At 38.7% G+C, this 19,101-nt stretch overlaps 1 protein-coding gene across 1 annotated transcript in view; it reads left to right on the plus strand.

Moving 5' to 3' along the window:
* Positions 1 to 143: 143 nt before the first annotated feature.
* Positions 144 to 19,101, plus strand: part of ABCC4 (ATP binding cassette subfamily C member 4) — a 79,245-nt gene continuing 60,287 nt past the window's right edge. Inside the window, exon 1 of the mRNA XM_045566935.1 lies at positions 144 to 181. Within this exon, the coding sequence (XP_045422891.1) occupies positions 161 to 181 (21 nt within the window). The 5' untranslated portion in view covers positions 144 to 160. The remainder of the gene's footprint in view (positions 182 to 19,101) is intronic.

Genomic DNA, 19,101 nt, shown 5'->3' on the forward strand with positions numbered 1-19,101 from the left:
CTCTGATCCCTGCCATTGTTGTTGATTCTTTGAGGGACATTTCCCAACATTCATTGTTTAAATGGTTGTCAGGAGGAATCAAGTGAAACTTAATAAACAATGCAGTAACTGGTTCATCTTACTTTGTGTGCAGAGCCTTTCTCCCGAGGATTTGCATTCGATGAGTGGGCTTTTGACTGAGGTATCGCCAAGATCATTTTGAAGTATTTGGGCCTCTTGCTATATTATAATAGCAAGTGAAGATTTTTATTAAAGCCACAAAAATGAATTTAACCTGCCCTCAAATAAAGGGCAACAAAAATCTAAATGTAAATTGATTTTTTTTTTTTTAAGTTGCATAGGACTTTGTAAGTATGAAAACAACCCAGTGGTGTTCTGGGACTTTTAATGGAATCATGTAAACTTAAAATAAACACTATTATGGTAAGCACATAGAATGAAAACTAATTTTCCAAATCAAATACATTATATTCAATTCATTTTCCCCAATCAACCAAATGTTTAAAACCTGTTAGTTATAACAGCAATCTTCTGGAAATTAATTAGAAGCCTATTAGCTCTGCTAGCTGAGCCGAGTGAAGGGGTTGCTTAGTACATTTCTAAGCAGTCTCCTGAGCTAGAGCAAAGCAAGGTCAAAATGACAATCAGCTTGGCTCAACTCACAGCTTTGCTTAAGTAGTTGATTGTTCTTTTTGGGAGGGGGGGAGAGTTGTTTAGACTCAATCATCTAATAGATTTAAAAAATTTAAGTACCAGTCAGGTAAACCATACAGGTGTAGCATGAATGTGTGAACAATATCGCCTTCTCAATTGCGTGAGCATCTGAAATGGGCTTGACTTTTAGGCCTCTTATCTAGCTCATCTGGTCATCTAAAGGGTTTTGTTTAGCCCCCTTTCAAAATCGAGATAGTAGAAAATTTCCTGCCTGCCTTTGTTTTGAATGTCATTAGTAAATCCTGCTACTGACATTTGGGCATCGTGGGTTTTAATGCTTCTCATCAGATCCTGTGGGTAGTAATCAGGATGACTCGCAAGTCCTCCTGTGCGCAGGGAATCTCACAGAAAGTGAGGTCTTCTAAACGCCACAGCTGAGGTTGGTTGAAACAATTGAGTTTTAAAAGGACTAAGGATTTCCTTGTCAAGAAGTTTCCCTTGGTGTTAACTAGTAGGAGATGTAGCTCTTACCTGTGGGTAAACTACATATCATCCATAGATGGTACGAGTGAAGCCAGAAGGAACTTGACAGGATGTATAGTCACAAATACAGGGTTTCCAAAAGTCACCATACATTGGGAAAATGGGAAATTGTAGCTAAGTGCACCTTTATTTACAAAATATTTGTTACAGAATTTTTCCTTTGTATGGAGACTTTTGGGACACCCCGTAGAATCAAAATCCAAAGAAAGCTGAGGTATCTTTATGAAGAGTTACACTTTCCACTTGGAATGTTCAGACTAAGACTGCCACGTTAATGCTTTTTTTCTTACTAAAGATATGCATATATGCTCATGCTTTTCTGGAGTATTAAAAATCAAATAACTATAGAAATAAAGAATGTAATTACATTTATCCATGTGAACTTTTTAATCCAGCGCATGCATGTTTGATTGCCCTTTCTGTAGAATAATGATAGTTTCGTTGGTTTTGTAAGTAAGAGTTCAGAGCTGTGGACCATTGGGTTAGAATTGAATCGTGTTCCCAATAGAGTCTGCTGCGGAGCCCTGGAGGGGAGAGACCCGACAGCAGCCACCCACCCCCACCTCCCCCTCATTTGTGGCATGATGCCTGGAGTGTAGGCTCTGCAGAAGCCAGTCAGAAATCAGGGACAGATTTTAGTGCTCTACTGATGAAATGGCTGAGATAAGGAAATTCACTTAAAATGTGAGCAAATTTGCTGTCCAGACAGAAGTTATTTTTACCTAATTTGTCTCTCGGACTTCAACAGAAAATTTATATTTGTGTGAGCATTTGTGGGTTTTGGTTTGCCTGTTTTCATATACCAGTATCCATACTAATGGGAAACAGTGACACAGCTAGTTTTGAGAATGGGTGTCATTTACTGCTGTCTTGTGTGGATGAGGGGCGGTGACAGTACTGTGCCTGTGGGACGTTGGAGCCCAGGTTGGCTCAGGTGTGGAACAGTGTTGAATAAAGAGAGGTGAGTTATTGACTGACCACGCTGTAAGTTTTTGAATGTCTGATAAGATAATAAATATATCATTGGAAATAAATACTTTATAGAATACAAACTAATAGTCTGCGGGTTACCTCAGGGTTGCCATGGGCTTATCAGATAAGTTAGCCAAGGCTGGCGGTGCACATCTGGCTTATAAAGTGTTCAAACACATTTTGTTTACATTTTCAAAAAATCATAACAGCTTTGAGTATCAACAGTATTTCTAAAACCAAGTCAATAGAATGGATTAAAATGAAATATCTCTATGAGAAGAAGAATTGAAATACATTGGTGATATTCATCTAGACTTTGTGTCCTTTGAATAGGAATTTGGCATTCTAATCGTAGTGTATTTGGGTAAACCAACAAACAAAAACATTGAGGTGATAATTAAAATTCACATTATTAAGTGTTTGACTAATATCAGCAGCATGAATCTAGTCTTCCATTTTCTAAAGCAACGATTGGATTAGTTAATAGATGCTGTACATACATAATATTTGTAATATTTAGTAGTATTTTTAATTAAACATTTAATTGTATTAATGATCAGAGTTAGATTTTAAGACTAACTTTAATAATATTAAGTATATTTGTAATATTTGGGTAGCTTTGTTGTTTTGTGACTGTATTTGCAAGTAGATGTGGAAAATCTTGAAGTTTCTATCATTAAGAAAGCATTATTTCTACTATGACTATAAACTTGTGACGTGTGAAAAGAATTTGTAGTAGTATTTCTCATTACTATAACATGCCTTCTTTTGTATTATTTCCACTGGTTGGTTACTGAGCTCCTCCTATGTGCTGGGTATGCAGAGGTCAAAAAGAGCCCTTATTATCTTCATTCACCCAGCAAGCATTTATTGAGTGTCCCCCGTGTGCCAGGCCCCATGGTGGACTTGGGGATATGGCGCTGAAATTGAATTCCTGACTCCCCAGAGGCACATTCTGTTGGAAGAGACAGGTAGGAAGTCAGCAATTATTATGCTGTGTGATGAGGTATAGAAGGGATACTGTATAGTAGAATGGTTACAGCTTTAGCATGAGGCAGATTTACAGTCCCACTCTGCCACTTCTAGTTCAGTTATCTTGGGGAAGTTATGGGACTTTGGGGTGGAAGTGTCCTATAGGTAATTGGAAATACGAGTCTAGTGTTCAAGAGAGAGACTTGGGATGAGCATAGAGGCTGCATATTCTTTACTGAGCAGGTAGTAGTTGATTCTGTGAAGATGGATAAGATGGCCCAGAGAGAGGGAAGCATTTTTAGGGGCCATAGTCAGAACCTTATGGAAGCCTTGGTGTTTACAGAGAAAGCAGAGAGAGAACCTAAGCGAAGCATGGACAGTAAGAAAGAGAGAGGAAAATTGGTGTTGGGGAAAGCAAAGGAAGAGAGGTGTGTTAAATACAAAGGAGAGGGCAAGAGAAAAGTTGTCCCTGCCATTTGGCAATTAGGAGGTCCCCAGGGAGCTGCAGAAGCAGGTAAGACAGGAGGAGGCCAGGTGCTGACAGCTGGCGGAAGTGGAGATGAGGGAGGAGACCACACCTGGAAGGAGCTTGACTCAAAGAGGAGAGAGTCCCATTTGGAACACAGGGGATTGGGGAGGTCTGGCTGGGTTGCTTGGGTGTTTGAGTTCGTGTGTGGTGTGTGAATGGTGCGTGTTAGTGGGGGGATTTCCATATGTTTAGGCGACGGAGAGAGGGCCAGGGTGGAGTGGCAGGGCCGAGGGCTGTGTCCTTGCCTCCTGTCAGTAACCGTGGGATCAGAGTGCAGGACCTGAGATACACTGGGGTATGGCAGGGAGCCCCCCATAGACATTCAAAAATTCATGCCCTCATGAGTCTGAGCCACCGAGGCAATCTGGGAAGTGAAGTGAGACCGTCAGGGAACCTGGTCCAGGAGTTTGGAGGAACAGGCCATGTGGGTGGTGGGCCGAGTGGTGCCCGGGGCTCCTGCTTGTCATCACTCTTTGCTGTCATCAGCTGCAAGTGGGTGCGTGACGGGACAGGAGCTGGAACGCAGTTGTTTTGTGTGTTTTTATTTTTGTAAGCATGTCCTGAGCGCCAAGTGTGTTCTGACTCATTTTGTGTGTGTGTGTGTGTGTGTGTGTGTGATTCTGCTCATCCCTGGCATATTTGATAAACCTTGAAAGATACTTGATCATTTTTATTTTTATTATTTCTGAAGTGTTTATTCAATATACTTTTTTCTCAACTAATTAGTTCTCATGCCCTTAAATGAAATCTTGGTTAATTGATTTAGCATTTTGTAATTACAAGGAAGGACCTGCCTGTTGTTATTTCTTTGTGTCTTCTGGCTTTGACTTGTGAATCCCGAGATGAGAGATTAAGCTGCCCACAATCTTCTGAAATCAGCAGATACCCTTGTACCTGTTTGAAAATGCCAGCATCTTTACTGATTTCAGTATATAATTATGTTTTCTTCCCTGAACCAGAGACCCTAATATGTCCTAGAAGGGTGAAACTCTCCAAGGGATAATCAGATCACAGCTTCCTCCGAGACGGGCTATCACACACTCAGTGCTGGGGCAGGGACTCTGAACCCTTTCCTCACTGTCTTAGAATGTATCTGAATAGATTTGTTTTGCTTTGGTTGCCTGTGATTTGGGCTACAAAGGACAGAGAGCAAAATTCAACTTTCTTAGCCCTTTAATCTCTCTCCAACTCCTAGAACGAAACTATGTGCTTGCTACACTGACTGTTAGCGTCCCCAAGTGTCCATGTGTATGTGTTTGCACACCGTTAGCCTGTCCTCAAATGTATCCCCTTAATTCTTTATCCTTTAAGGACCAGCAGAAAGTCTCTCTTCCCCATGTGTGACACTCTCTACCACTCCATCCTGCGATAAAACAATCCCTATGTCTTACGTAAAAGAAGGGATCATGTGATGCTAGGCGAGGACTGTGCTGTGCGTGTGTCACTTGGCTCATCTCATTTAAACCACACTCACAGACGTGAGTCAGTCAGTGTTCATTGAGCGTGTCCTGTGTGCCAGGCACTTTCCAGGATCTAGAAGTGTACAGCTCAGTGAACTGGGTGTTGGTTTCTAGGAAGTGACGTTCTAATGCAGGAGATACATAGGAAAGAGGCAAACCAATAAAAGTGAATGAGCTCAGTTAGAATACCACTAGTGCATTCAACCAGGGAAAGTGTTCACAAGGGATTGTGGGGACTGTTTGGACAAGAACAGTCAAGGAGGAGGTGACATTGAATTTGAAAAATAAGAAGGAAACAGCCACGCAAAGATGATCTGGGGGCAGCAGGTTCCTTTGTTTTGATCACATCAGAGGATTCCCACTGAAGGAGTCCCCAGGTGGAATCTTGGATATTAGTTAAATTATTTGTTATAATAATTTAAGCTCTAGCAAAAGTCATGTAAGTGTTCATAAAACACAATCCCATGATATTTTCGATATAAACCTTTTTGAAATTGTGGTACCAGCCTTTTATTTTTTTCTGTCCTTAGAATTAAAGGTAGACAAACTTATTTTCTTTCCCCCAAAATATTAATACTTTCTGACATTTTGGGTAGTTTTAAAAATCCCTAGGTCTGGGAACTACTATTTTCTAAAATTTTTTCATGCTGCTCATCCTTGTACTTAGACAATGACAGTACCTAACATCAAAACTGATAAAAAGAGGAATGCCAAATGAAAGAGTTCTTTGACAAGTTGAAGGCTTTTGAAAGAATTAATTAAGGCTTCACTTTGACCAAAAAAAAAAAAAAAAAACAAAAAACAAAAAAAAAAACACCCAACACATTTGCTAACAAATTAGGTGTGGATGAGAATAATAAATGGGGCAAGGAGAATTTCAGGAATATGAGAGAATCCTGTACTCAGAGCTTCCTTTCGCTTCCCTTCATTATGGGTCTGATTTATATGAGAAAGACCAAGAGAAACTCCGACATCAGACCTGTACGTGTTTTTAAGTGAAAACAAAATTTTAAGGCTTTGTATTCTTTCTTTCTTTCTTTCTTTCTTTCTTTTTTTTTAGGCTTTATTGTTTCTGAGCTGGTCAACTGTAAGTTTAGATCGTAGCAGCTGAGAGGGCTTCTTCAGTGTCCCTGCCTGGGGACAATGGGGAAGGCTTCCCAGTGAATCCTGAACCACATGTAGGGGAGGATGTGGCACATGTGGCAGGAAGCCAAGGCAGACAGCCCAGGAGCACGAGATGTTCGCTGGGACCTCACAGTGTAGAACAGCTGCATTGTGAAGTTTCAGATAAGGCTTTAGAGGAGACAAAGTGGGGAGGCACCGACAGGCCAGATCACAGGGAGGCTTTTGTCTCAAGCACAAGAGTTTAGATTTGGCTTATTAGATAGGAGAGGAACAGGAGTCCACCAGAAGCATGAGGCATGAGGCTGTGCCAACACAGGGAAGACAAGGAGTACTGGTTTAGACAACTTCTACTTGGGACATCCAGGTAGGAATGCCATGTGTGGCTCATGACCCTTCATTCTGAATAGTGGGTCCACACTGAGGACAGTTGATCCCCTGAGGCATGTGTCATTCAGAGGGCCAGTCACAGGTTTGCACACATCGTGGATGTTTTACTAGATCAACTCTTAAACGTATCTTAAAGATATGTTGCTTTTCCCTTCGAATTATAGTTTCTGGGAAATTTGAAGCTGTTCTCCTTTCCAAAGGAAGAAGGAAGGCAGCTGGAAAAAATCTAATTTATCTGGTCTATTTAGCGTGATTCTACCTGAGGATTTAAGAGCCCTGAAAATTGTTTTTGCCCTTGCTCTTTGTTCTCTAGGAAAAGCTTCATGTTTTAATGCCATGAAGGTTGAGTGTGCTACTGCACGTGTGATTATATGTGACTGGGTGTCATTTGTAAGTAAATAACCTTCAGTATAGTGTAGGGTAGAGTGGGAAAGCCTTGGAACTCCCCTTTCTAAGTTTGAATCCTGGCTCTGCCACTTACACTGTTTTCACAAAGCCACATACTCTACATCTGTAAAATGGAGAAGATCATGCCTACTTCATGAAGTGGTTGTGAGGATAAAATGGAGTCATTTCATCAAAATTCAGAATTACATCTAAGTATACCATAAGCACTAAATAAAGGGTGGTTGTTTTAAAAATAATACATACATTTTCAAGTATGAGAAATAGTCTGATAATGACATTATGTTGTATTAAGGTAAGCCTGTAAGTGTCACCACTTGAGTTTGTATTCCAGATTCTGGGTTTGTTATCCCTGAAGATTTTAATGTATACTTTCCATCTGGAATCACAGTATCAAAATCAGTTGTTTTCAGAATAGACCATTGAGCACTAAATATTTCATATGAATACAAATTCCATGCTATTTTTAAACTTCCTTGGTCCCTGATAACATCAAGTAAGAGAGTCAATTATCTAGAATTCTTGTAGTTAAAATCATTGCTTCTAAGAAGTCTTCGTAGTAGCAAAACCAATGAAAATGTAGGTGAGATGCAGAGGTTTTACATATTTTAATTATTTTTTTTTAATTTGGGATTTCTCTGAGTATGCAAACTTGCACATAGCTGCCCTCAGCAAAATGCTGTAATTTTTTTGCAAACAGAATTACAAAACCTTTCTTCCCTACAGACCCCTTATCCCCCCACCTCTCACCTCCCCCAAAATTCAGCAGCTTGACTGAGCTTAAATAACTGACTTTTCATATCCTTTCATGGAACACAAAGGGCTAATCCTGAGGCTACTTGAGCCACCAATGCAAGCAGTCTTGGAGACCACCACTGAATGTGTCAGTCCCTCCTCCCCACACACAAAACACATTGACTGCAGCTTTATGAAGTGAAAATGCCCGAGAAAAAGAAAATGTGAAGGAGGTGTCCTCAGTCATTCCTTCCAGGGGCAGGGGCTGGAGGGCAGGATGAGGGGAGTGAGAAAACATTGCTGCATCTGGATGTGGAGAACAAAGCCGCCCCTAAGACTCGGGGAGAATAGGTTGGGTCACTTGCTTTTATAGAAGCAAAAGAGTGGAACTGCCTTGCCTTGTCTCAGTACCACTGACCCTTGCATTTCATTGTGTAGAGATGTCAGGGAAAGTGTGTAGAAAGCACAGTGAACAATGACTTTGTCATTTTGAGATTTCTACGGTTTGTTCACCCCTTCCCCCACTCCCACCCTCGAATCCCCATTGGACAAAAGAGATTGTTAGTTAGGTCTCCTTGCCCTCGTTTGAAAGATCTCTGTTTCACTGAGTTTGAAAGATCTCTGTTTCACTGACTCTTTAAAAGTAAACTCATCCATTTTAACTGCATCGTGGTGTTTTCATGCTTTCAAAATCAACAAAAGAGTTTGAGTCAGTGCGTTTACAAGGAGGGCTAGTCTGTGAAAATGCCAGCCCCAGAGATAATGATTCATGCCAACTGCCAAGATAAAGTGGGTTTCCTTGTTAATGGACAGGGGAGTTGATGATGGCAGTTACTGGAAGTATTTACCAACACTTGCCCCTCGGATTTCTGAGATCAGGATGATAGAATTCACTGTCATGAGTAGGGCCCACTCTTACAATTCCTTCCCTTTCTGTTTTTAATGCAAGATGAGATGGTTGGGTTTTTTCCAGTGTGATAGTTAGCACACGTAGAAAGCGGCACCGTCACCATCAGCGTGGTGACAGTTAATCACCGGGGAGCCTCCTAGGCTTCCCAGGCTGGCAACCGGTGTTCCAATTTGTCCCAGCATGTGTGCTCCAATGATAATGTTTGTAGTGTGGCTAATTAAGACCTAAAGAAAAAAAAAATTAAGGATCTCAATTTTATCAAGCCTGGTGGTATCCTGCATAGGATACAACTTTACATTCTGGCATTACTGGATCGTGCCCATTGCAAAACAATAGTGGCTTTCTCTCCTTGTCATCTTGTATCCTTAGTAACGATAAAAGGGATAGTTGTTCTTAGGGAGAGAAAATGGCTAAATATTTACTTACTAGAGGACCTTTAGATTCTCTATATGCTGTTCATTCATTTTTGTCTAAATACTTAATGAATTTCCTTGATACAATGTAACAGAAAGTGTTTGGTAGAGAACTCGCCTCAGTTTTACTAAAATCTTGCACCTGTTATTTTATATGTGGATATATCCTTTCAATCTGACGTGGAACATGGTAATTGTAAGCTGCACTGTCCTGTGGTGCATTCTGTGTGTGAGTTTCATGGCTCACTTGTTTATCACAGCCGTTTCTCTGAGTTTGTTGATTTAGTATTCTCTCATTGTCACTTGCGTCGAGTCATGAAGCAGATATTACAGCATAAGCATCACAGCAAAGGGCCAGCACCGAGGCACATACATCAGACATGGCTCAGAAGCCATTTTTGTTCCGTGGCACACAGGCTGGTTACCATTTGCCCCCACGTGTGCCCCACACCCCACACTCAGCGCACCCAAGGAAAGTGCCTCTTGGTGCCATGGCTGTGTATTGATGCACTGCCCAACACCTGCCTGAACATGACCCAAGGGATAGGAATGGAATTGTAATGTCATTTTTTTTTTACCCTATCAATATTTTTGTTGAGGTATAGGTTACATACAAATAAAATAGATATTTTTTTTAGTTCGGTGAATATTCATAATTGCACACATCCCTGTAACTCTCTCCCACCTAAAACAAGATGTAGAGCATTTTTATCACCCCCCAAAGTCTCCCCCAACCCCTTTGTACTCAATTTCCAAACCTTGATACCCCTCTCAGATCTCTATCAACATAGATTAGTTTTCCTGTTCTTAGATTATATATAAATGGAAATAGTAATTTTTCTGTAGCTGGATTCTTTTTGTTCAGTCCAACGTTTTTGAGTTCCATGATGATGTTTTTGAGTTCCGTGTATGTTTCAGTAGTTCTTTTCTTTTTTCTCTTTTTTTTCTGAGTGATATTCCATTATATGAAGATCCCACAGTATATTTATCTGGTTGATAGATGTTTGGGTCTTTGCCAGTTTTTAGCAATGAACCTTTTTATACAAGTGTTTATGTGTATAGTACATATGTTTTTATTCCTCTTGGATAAAATACTTAAGAGTGGAATTTCTGGGTCATATGTTGGGTATATGTTTGTCAATTTTTTTTTAATCCTTGCTGGAATTTTGATTAAATAGATCCTTTTAGCTATAGATTGATTTGGGTGGTCTGTGAATCTTAACAAAATCGAATCTTTCAATTGTCAACATGGTGTATCTCTCCATGTTTCTCTCAGAAATGTTTTTATGGTTTTCATATAGCAATTCTCCTGCCTCAGCCTCCCAAGTAGCTGGGACTATAGACGTGCACCACCACGCCCGCCTAATTTTTCTGTTTTTAGTAGAGACAGGGTCTTGCTCTTGCTCAGGCTGGTCTCAAACTCCTGAGCTCAAGCAATCCTCCCACCTTGGCCTCTGAGAATGCTAGGAGCCACTGCCCCTGGCCGAACTACCATTCTTAATTTTCAGTAGATAGCAGTTGTTAGATTGAAAAAGTTTATTTTAATTTCTAATTTTCTGAGAGTTTTAATTTTTTAAAAATCAAGAATAGGTGTTGAATTTTGGCAAATATTTTTGCTGTGTCTCTTCAAATAATATGATTATTCTCCTTTGTTACTGTTTTAAGCTGGTGAATTACACTGGTTGATATTTGATATCAGAGTCATGAAGTGTTATGGTCAGTTTTATGTGCCAGCTTGGCTAGAGCACAGTCCCCAGTTACTCATTCAAACAGTAATCTAGTTGTTGCTTTAAAGGCATTTTGTTCATAATCAATTGATTTTTCAGTAAGGAAGATTATTTTAGGTAATCTAGGTGAGCCTGCTTAAGTCCATCAAAAATCCTTGAGATCTTTCAGGAAGGAAAAGAAATTCTGTCTGTGGGCAATGGCTTCACCTCCTGCTGGAGATCTCCAGTGTGCCCTTTAGATGATGGACTTGCCTCCCCTAGCCTGAAAATCACATAAGCTAATTTCTTACAATAAGTCTCTTAATATGTATCTTGTAATAGTTCTGTTGTCATAGTGGGAACCCTCCTCCTCTATTTTCTGAAAGAAAGTAGAAAGAGTTTTTAAGATAGGTATTATTTCTTCCTTAAGTGTTTCATAGGATTCACCATATAGTTTCATATTCATAGAAACTAATTGGCTTGGAATTTTATTAGTGGGAAAATTTTTGATTAAACATTTAATATCTTTATAGATACAGGACAATTTGGATTTTCCATTTCTTCTTTGGTCTGTTTTTGTAAATTGTGGTTTTTAATAAATTTATTTCATCTTCACCAAAGAGTTTTTTTTATAAAATTGTTTATTATCTTTATTATCTATAGTAAAATTTCTTCCCTTATTCCTGACACTGATAATTTAGTTTGTCTCTCCTCCCCAATCAGTTTAGCTAGGAGTTTGTCAATTTTGATTTTCTTTCAATGAACTCATATTTGGCTTTGTTGATTTTCTCTATAGAATTTCTATTTTATTAGTTTTAGTCTTATATTTATTATTTTTTAAACTTGTTTTAACTTGTCCTTTTCTGGCTTTTTAAGATTGAATGTTAGACTATTGGTTTTCAGTTTTTTCCTAATAGACATTTAAGGCTGTAAACTTTTCATTAAACACCATTTAGTGTCATCTATAGATTTTTATATGTTGTTTCATTATATTTAGTTAAGAATATTTTCTAGTTGACTTTTTGATGTAATTTTTTTAGTAATGAATTATCAAGGAATATATGCCTTTATTCACAAAGATTTGAGAATTTCCTTAAAAATTTAATGTTAGTGATTTCTTATTAACATGGTTGTAGTCAAAGAAAATATTATGTAGGATTTCTTCTACGTTTTGAAATTTATTAAGACTTCCTTTATGGCCCAGCACTCAGTCTACTGGGGTAAATGTCCCCTGAGCACTGAAAAGAAAAGAATATACGTTCTGTAGATGTTGGACATAGTGTTCTGAAAGTGTCAGGTCAAGTTGGCTTATAGTGTTGAAATCTTCAATGTTTTTACTGAATTTCTGTCTACTATTATATCAGTTACTGAATGAGGAGTGTTAAAATCTCCAACTATGACTAAATTTCTCTGTTTTTCTCTTTAGATGTGCCATTATTTTCATTTTCTATTTTAAAGCTCTTTTATTAGATGTATATGTATTAAGATTGCTATGTCTTTTCAATGAATTGACCTTTTATCAATATGAAATATCCCTGTATACCAATGTGTCTTTAAGTATACTTTGATTGACATTAATATAGCTACACTAACTTCTTAGTGTTTTGCATGGTATATCTTTTCCCACTTTATTACTTTTACTCTATCTCCTTATACTTAAAGTGTTTATTGTGAGCAGCATCTAACTGGGTCTTTTTTTTTTTTTTTTTTTAAATCTCATCTGACAGTCTCTGCCATTTTATTTGGAATGTTTAATCCATGTGCATTTAATGTAATTATTGATCTGATTGGGTTTAAGCCTACCATCTCTGTACTTCTGTCTCATATATACTTTTTTCCACTATTCCTTCTGCATTTTCTTTCTTTTTTTTTTTTTTTTTTGAGACAGAGTCTCACTCTGTTGCCCGGGCTAGAGTGAGTGCCGTGGCATCAGCCTAGCTCACAGCAACCTCAAACTCCTGGATGCAAGCGATCCTTCTGCCTCAGCCTCCCGAGTAGCTGGGACTACAGGCATGTGCCACCATGCCCGGCTAATTTTTTTCTATATATATTTTTTAGCTGTCCATATAATTTCTTTCTATTTTTAGTAGAGACGGGATCTTGCTCTTGCTCAGGCTGGTCTCGAACTCCTGAGCTCAAACAATCCGCCCGCCTCGGCCTCCCAGAGTGCTAGGATTACAGGCGTGAGCCACCACGCCCGGCCTCTCTCTTGCATTTTTAGCTATTCCTCTTTGTGTTTTTTTTTTAGTGTTTGCTCTAGGGTTTACATATGCATTTTAATTTTATCAAATTCTACATAAAAATAATCTCTTATCAAATTCACAAGTAGAAGAATATTACCATTGTATAATTTGTTTCTCCTATTCATTGGGCTCATGTTGTTATATTGTTCACTTCTACATACAGGATAAGCCTCATATTTTAAATTTTTAATTATTATGAGTATAAAGTAGTTGTATATCTTTACAGGGTACATGCGATGTTTTGATGCAGGCATACAATGTGGATTAATTAAATCAGGGTAATTTGGGTATCCATCACCTTAGGCATTTATCATTTCTTTATGTAGGAACATTTCAATTCCACTTTTTTAGTTATTTTAAAATATACCTTAACTTAATGTTGATTGTAGTTACTTTGTTGTGCTCCCAAATATTGTTCATTCTTTCTAGTTGTCTATTTTTGCACCCACTAACCATCCCAACTCTGTCTCTGCTCCCTGCTACCCTTCCTGGCCTCTGGTAACCATCATTCTACTCTCTGTCTCCAGAAAAGCTTTTCTACTTTATGGATGGAGGCACTTTTGCTATCAGCTTTCCTCTTAATACTGCTTTTGCTGTATCCTATAGGTTTTTTTTTTTTTTTGAGACAGAGTCTCACTCTGTTGCCCGGGCTAGAGTGAGTGCCGTGGTGTCAGCCTAGCTCACAGCAACCTCAAACTCCTGGGCTTAAGCGATCCCTACTGCCTCAGCCTCCCGAGTAGCTGGGACTACAGGCATGCGCCACCATGCCCGGCTAATTTTTTTCTATATATGTAATTTTAGTTGGCCAGCTAATTTCTTTCTATTTTCAGTAGAGACGGGGTCTTGCTCTTGCTCAGGCTAGTCTTGAACTCCTGACCTCGAGTGATCCACCTGCCTCGGCCTCCCAGAGTGCTAGGATTACAGGCGTGAGCCACCGCGCCCAGCCTGTATCCAATAGGTTTTGATATGTAGTGTTTTCATTTTCATTTGTTTTGAGGAATTTTGAAATTTTCCTCTTAATCACTTCATTGACCCACTAGTCATTCAGGAATATATTGCTTAATTACCATGGGTTTGTATAGTTTCCAGTGTTCCTCTTGTTGATTTCTAGTTGTATTCTGTTGTGGTCAAAGAAAATACTTGAAATGATTTCAATTTTTGTGAATTGTTTTAAGACTTGTTTTGTGTCCTTACATATGGTCTATCCTTGATAACGATCCATGTGCTGAGGAGAAGCACATGTATTCTGCAGCTTTTGGAGGAAAAAATTAGGTTCATTTGGTCTATGGTGCAGATTAAGTCCAGTGTTTCTTTGTAGATTTTCTGTCTGGATGATCTGTCCCGTGTTTAAAGTAGAGTGTTGAGGTCTCCAATGATTATTGTTTTGGCGTCTATCTTTCTTTAGTTCTAATAATATTTGCTTTATATATCTGGGTGCCCCAGTGTTGGGTGCATATATATTTAGAAATGTTATATTCTCTTGCTGAATTGATCCCTTTATCATTATCTAATGACCTTCTTTATCTCTTTTTACAATTTTTGTCTTGAAATCAATTTTATCTGATAGAAGTATACCTACTCCTGTTCTTTTGGTTTCCACTGGCATGGAATATCTTTTTCCATCCCTTTATTTTCAGTCTATGTGTGTCTCCATATGTGAAGTTTCTTGCAGACAACATATAGGCTCTTATTTTTCTTAATCTAGATGTTTTGATTGGAGAGTCGGTCCATGCACATTCAGTATTACTGAAAGACTTAGTACTGTCATGCTATTATTTGATTTCTCATTGTTTTGTGGTCCCCTCTTTCTTTCGTCCTGTCTTCCTTTATTAAGTGATTTACTCTGGTAGTAAGTTTTAATTTCTTTTTATTTATGTATGTATTGTAGGTTTTCTGATTTGAGGTTACCATGAGGCATGCAAAAAAAAATTTTATAACTAATTATTAAACATATAACAACTCTACCTATAAGCAAAGAGAAATCTAACAGAAATTCTACCCTTTAACTCTATCCTCCCCCACTTTTTAACTTTTTGTTGTTTCCTTCCATATCTTTGTATACTATCTATCTCTGAAAAAGGTGGTGTAGTTATTTTTCAATAAGTTTGTTTTTTAGTCTTCCTACTCAAGATGTAAGTGATTTATACACTGCAATTACAGCAACAGAGTATTATGTATTTATGTACTTAACTGTTAACCAGTGAGTTGTATACCGTCAGAAGATTTCTTAACATCCTTTTCTTTCAGAACTCCGTTTAGCATTTCTAGTAGGATAGGACTGGGTGTTAATGAAATCTCTCAGCTTTTGTCTGGGAAAGTCATTATTTCTCCTTCATGTTTTTGCAGGATATAATATTCTAGGGTTAAGGATTTTGTTTTTTTTCCCAGCACTTTTGATATGTTATGCCACTCACTCCTGGCCTACGTTTTCCATTGAGAAGTCTGCTGCCAGATGTATGAGAACTCCTTTATACATTATTTTTTTCTTCCTTCTTGCTTCCCTTAGGACCTTTTCTTTATCTGTGACCTTTGGGAGCTTAATTATTAAATGCCTTGAGGTAGTCTTGCTTGTTAAATCTGCTTCGTGTTCTATAACCTTCTTATACTTGAATAATTGATATCTTTCTCTAGGTTTTGAAAGTTCTTTGTTATGATTTCTTTGAATAAGTCTTCTATCCTGATCTCTCTACCTCCTCTTTAAAGCCAATAACTTTTAGATTTGCCCTTTTGTAGCTATTTTCTAGGTCTTGTAGGTATGCTTCATTCTTTTTTGTCTTCTGACTATGTATTTTCAAATATCCTGTCTTCAAGCTCACTCTTTCTTCTGCTTGGTCAATTCTACTGTTGAGAGACTCTGATGCATTTTTCAGTTTGTCAGTTGAGTTCTTAAGTTCCAGAATTTCTGCTTGATTTTTTATGAAAATTATTTCAATCTCTGTTATATATCTCTGATAGGCTTCTGAGTTCCTTCTTTGTGTTGTATTGAAGTTCATTGATTTTCTTCAGGACAGCTATTTTGAATTCTTTTTCTGAAAGGTCACCTATCTCCATCACTCGGGGATTGGTCACTGGCACCTTATTTAGTTTGTTTGGCGAGGTCATGTTTTTCTGGGTGTTTTTGATGCTTGTGGATATTCCTTGATGCCTGGGCATTGACCATTTAGGCATTTATTTTAATCCACACAGTATAGACTTGTTTGAACCCATTCTTCTTGAGAAGGTTTTCCAGATATTCAAAGAGAATTGAGTGTTGGGATTAAGTCTTTGATCATTGTAGCTGTATCAGCACTGGAAGTGCCCCAAACCCAGTAATGCTGTGACTCTTACAGACTTGCGGTGGTACTGCCTTGGTGGACTTCAGTAAGATACGGGATAACTCCCCAGGTTACCAGGCAAAGTCTTTCAATCTCTTCCCTCATTCTCTGTGCTGGGCTGCTAGAGTTCGGGGAGGAGTGAGGTGGGGACTTCCTTATGGCCACCAGCACCAGGTCATACCTGAAGCCAGTCCAATCTCACCCAAAGCCAGTGCTGGCTATTGCCTGGCCACCTGTGAAGTTTATTCAAAGGCCAAGGGCTCTTCTGTCAGCAGGTGGTGAATCCTACCAGGACTGGGGTCCTTCTCTGTATGGCAGCGTGTTTCCTTCTGGCCAAGGGTGGGTCTAGAAATGCCTTCCAGTAACTAAGGCCTAGACTGGGGAGCAGGGGGAGAGGGGCAGGGGGACGTCAGGAATCTGCTCGGTACTTTGTTTTCCTATGGCTGAGCTGGTACCCAAGTTGCAAAACAAAGTCCTCTGAACTTTTCCCTTTCTTTTCTCCAAGTGGAGGAAGACTCCCTGAGCCGTACTGCCTGTGATTGGCAGGGGGCATGTGTATGTGTATATGTGTGTGTGACAGAGGCACTGGTTTGGCCTCTACCATTGGTATGTCACTGGGTCACTTGCACCTCAAGTGACCTGAGCCATTACAGCCACAGGAATTGCCCAAGAACTACAGCCCTTATGGCCTGACTGCCTTATGAATTTATTCCAGGCCCCAGATGCTTTTTGTCAGCTGATGGTGGGGCTAGCCAGAACTCGGGTTTCAGGGCAGAGGATTCTTTCTGGCCGGTCTAGTCTAAATGCTCTCTCCATGGGCAGTGGCACAATTCTGCCCTGTGGTCCCCTATGCCTGTGTGGCTCTGAGGTTTAGTGCAAAGTCCCACAATCACTTCACTCTCCCCCTTCCCCTCACAGATTCTCCCTGTACTGGGGGTGCCAGGGGGTGGGGGAGGAGTGGCATAGGCCATGCAAGATAGTCTTTCTGCCCTCTTCAGTGCCTTCTTTCCTTGATATGATGTCAAAACTAGGTAGCATGATCACTCACCTGAGTTTTCATTCTTCTGAAGGAGCTTTCTGGAGCGGATATTTGTTGAATTTGGTGTTTGTGTGGAGAGCAATTGCTGGGGTTTCTATTCAGTCATCTTGCTCAACCCCCCCCCCCCCCCCCAATATTTTGCTGTTGATTCTGCTTTAAACAATCAAGAGTCTTTTAAAGAAGTTGAAATATATACATATGTATGCATGTGTGTGCATACATATTATAAAAAATTATGTTTTATATTTATCCACATATTTATCCTTTTCCAGTCCTCTTTATTTCTTTTTGAAGTCTGGGCCTCCATCTGGTATCATTTTCCTTCAGCCTGGAGAACTTCTTTTCAGGCTGGTCTGCGGGAAACAAGTTCCCTTAGCTTTCGTCCATCTGAGCATGTCTTCATTTTTAATGATCTTTCCAGTGGAAATAAGATTCTAGGTTTATATAATCGTTTGTTTTTATTTTTTCCAGCCCAGTAAATACATCACTTCATTGTCTTCTCTGTCCATGTTTCTGATGATCAGTTAGTCATCGTTATTAGGCTTGTTTCCTCGTACATTATGTGTGCTTTTTTCACATTTTATAAAAGGTTTACTCTTTGTCTCTGGGTTTTACTTGTTTGACTATATGTGTCTAGTATCCCCCTTGGGGTTAAATGAGCTTCTTCAATATGTGGGTTGATAGTTTTCTTCAATTTTGGAATCTTGTGAGCCTTCATTGCTTCATACACTTCTCCATTATTCCTCTTTTTTCCCTCTCCTCCCATTCTACAACTCAAAATCACACATATGTTAGACAGTTTGGTAAGGATATTCCATTCTAGTTTTTCAGTCTTTTTTAATTTTGTCTTTCGCTTTGGGTGATGTATGTTGATCTGTCTTCCAGGTCGTTGATCCTTTCTCCGTTATCTCAGTCTGCTGCAAGCCCATTCAATGTGTTTTTTATTTTTGATATTCCCATTTTTGTTTCTAGCATTTCCAGTTGATTTATTTTTAGAGTTTTCATCTTTCAAAGGCTTATTGACCATGCAAATGTCATATTTTTCAAAGTGCCTATTTGAGTGAATGTCCAATTTTCCTATTGTAGACTCTGGAGTGTTTTTGATTTTGTTTTGTTTCTTATTGATTTATAGAATTCTTTATTCTAAATTATAAGTTTTTTCTTATATTCCTTCTCCTGTACTAATATTTACCATTGTAGTCCCATATGATGTGTGTTTTTATAAACATATTTATCTTATCCTTTATGTTTATTGCTTTTGTATTATTTTTGAAAATCTGTACCTGTTTGAGAGTCATAAGGATATTTGTCATCTCTTAGAAACTTTCTTTATTCTTTTACTTTTAAAATTTAGATTTATGATATACCTGGCATTGCTTTTTTTGTATAGTTTCAAGTAAAGCATTCACTTTTCATATGCATATCCCACTGAACCAGCAACATTTATTGTTTATTAATTTATTCATTGATTTATTATTTTCCTCACTGTATCATAGTATCTCTGTGGTCACAGTTCAAGCAACTCTAGAGGTATGGGGCCTATTTGTAGACTGTTTTCTGTTCCCATGATCTTTTTGTCTATTCTTGTGCCAATATTATACTGTGTAATAATTATTGTAGCCTTATGATAATCCTTAAAATCTGGTAGCATGAGTCTTGGCACTTCGTATTTTCATGTAAATTTTGCTTGTCAG

This window comes from Lemur catta, chromosome 13 (genome assembly GCF_020740605.2).
Source record: "Lemur catta isolate mLemCat1 chromosome 13, mLemCat1.pri, whole genome shotgun sequence".
In the NCBI taxonomy this organism is placed as follows: domain Eukaryota; kingdom Metazoa; phylum Chordata; class Mammalia; order Primates; family Lemuridae; genus Lemur; species Lemur catta.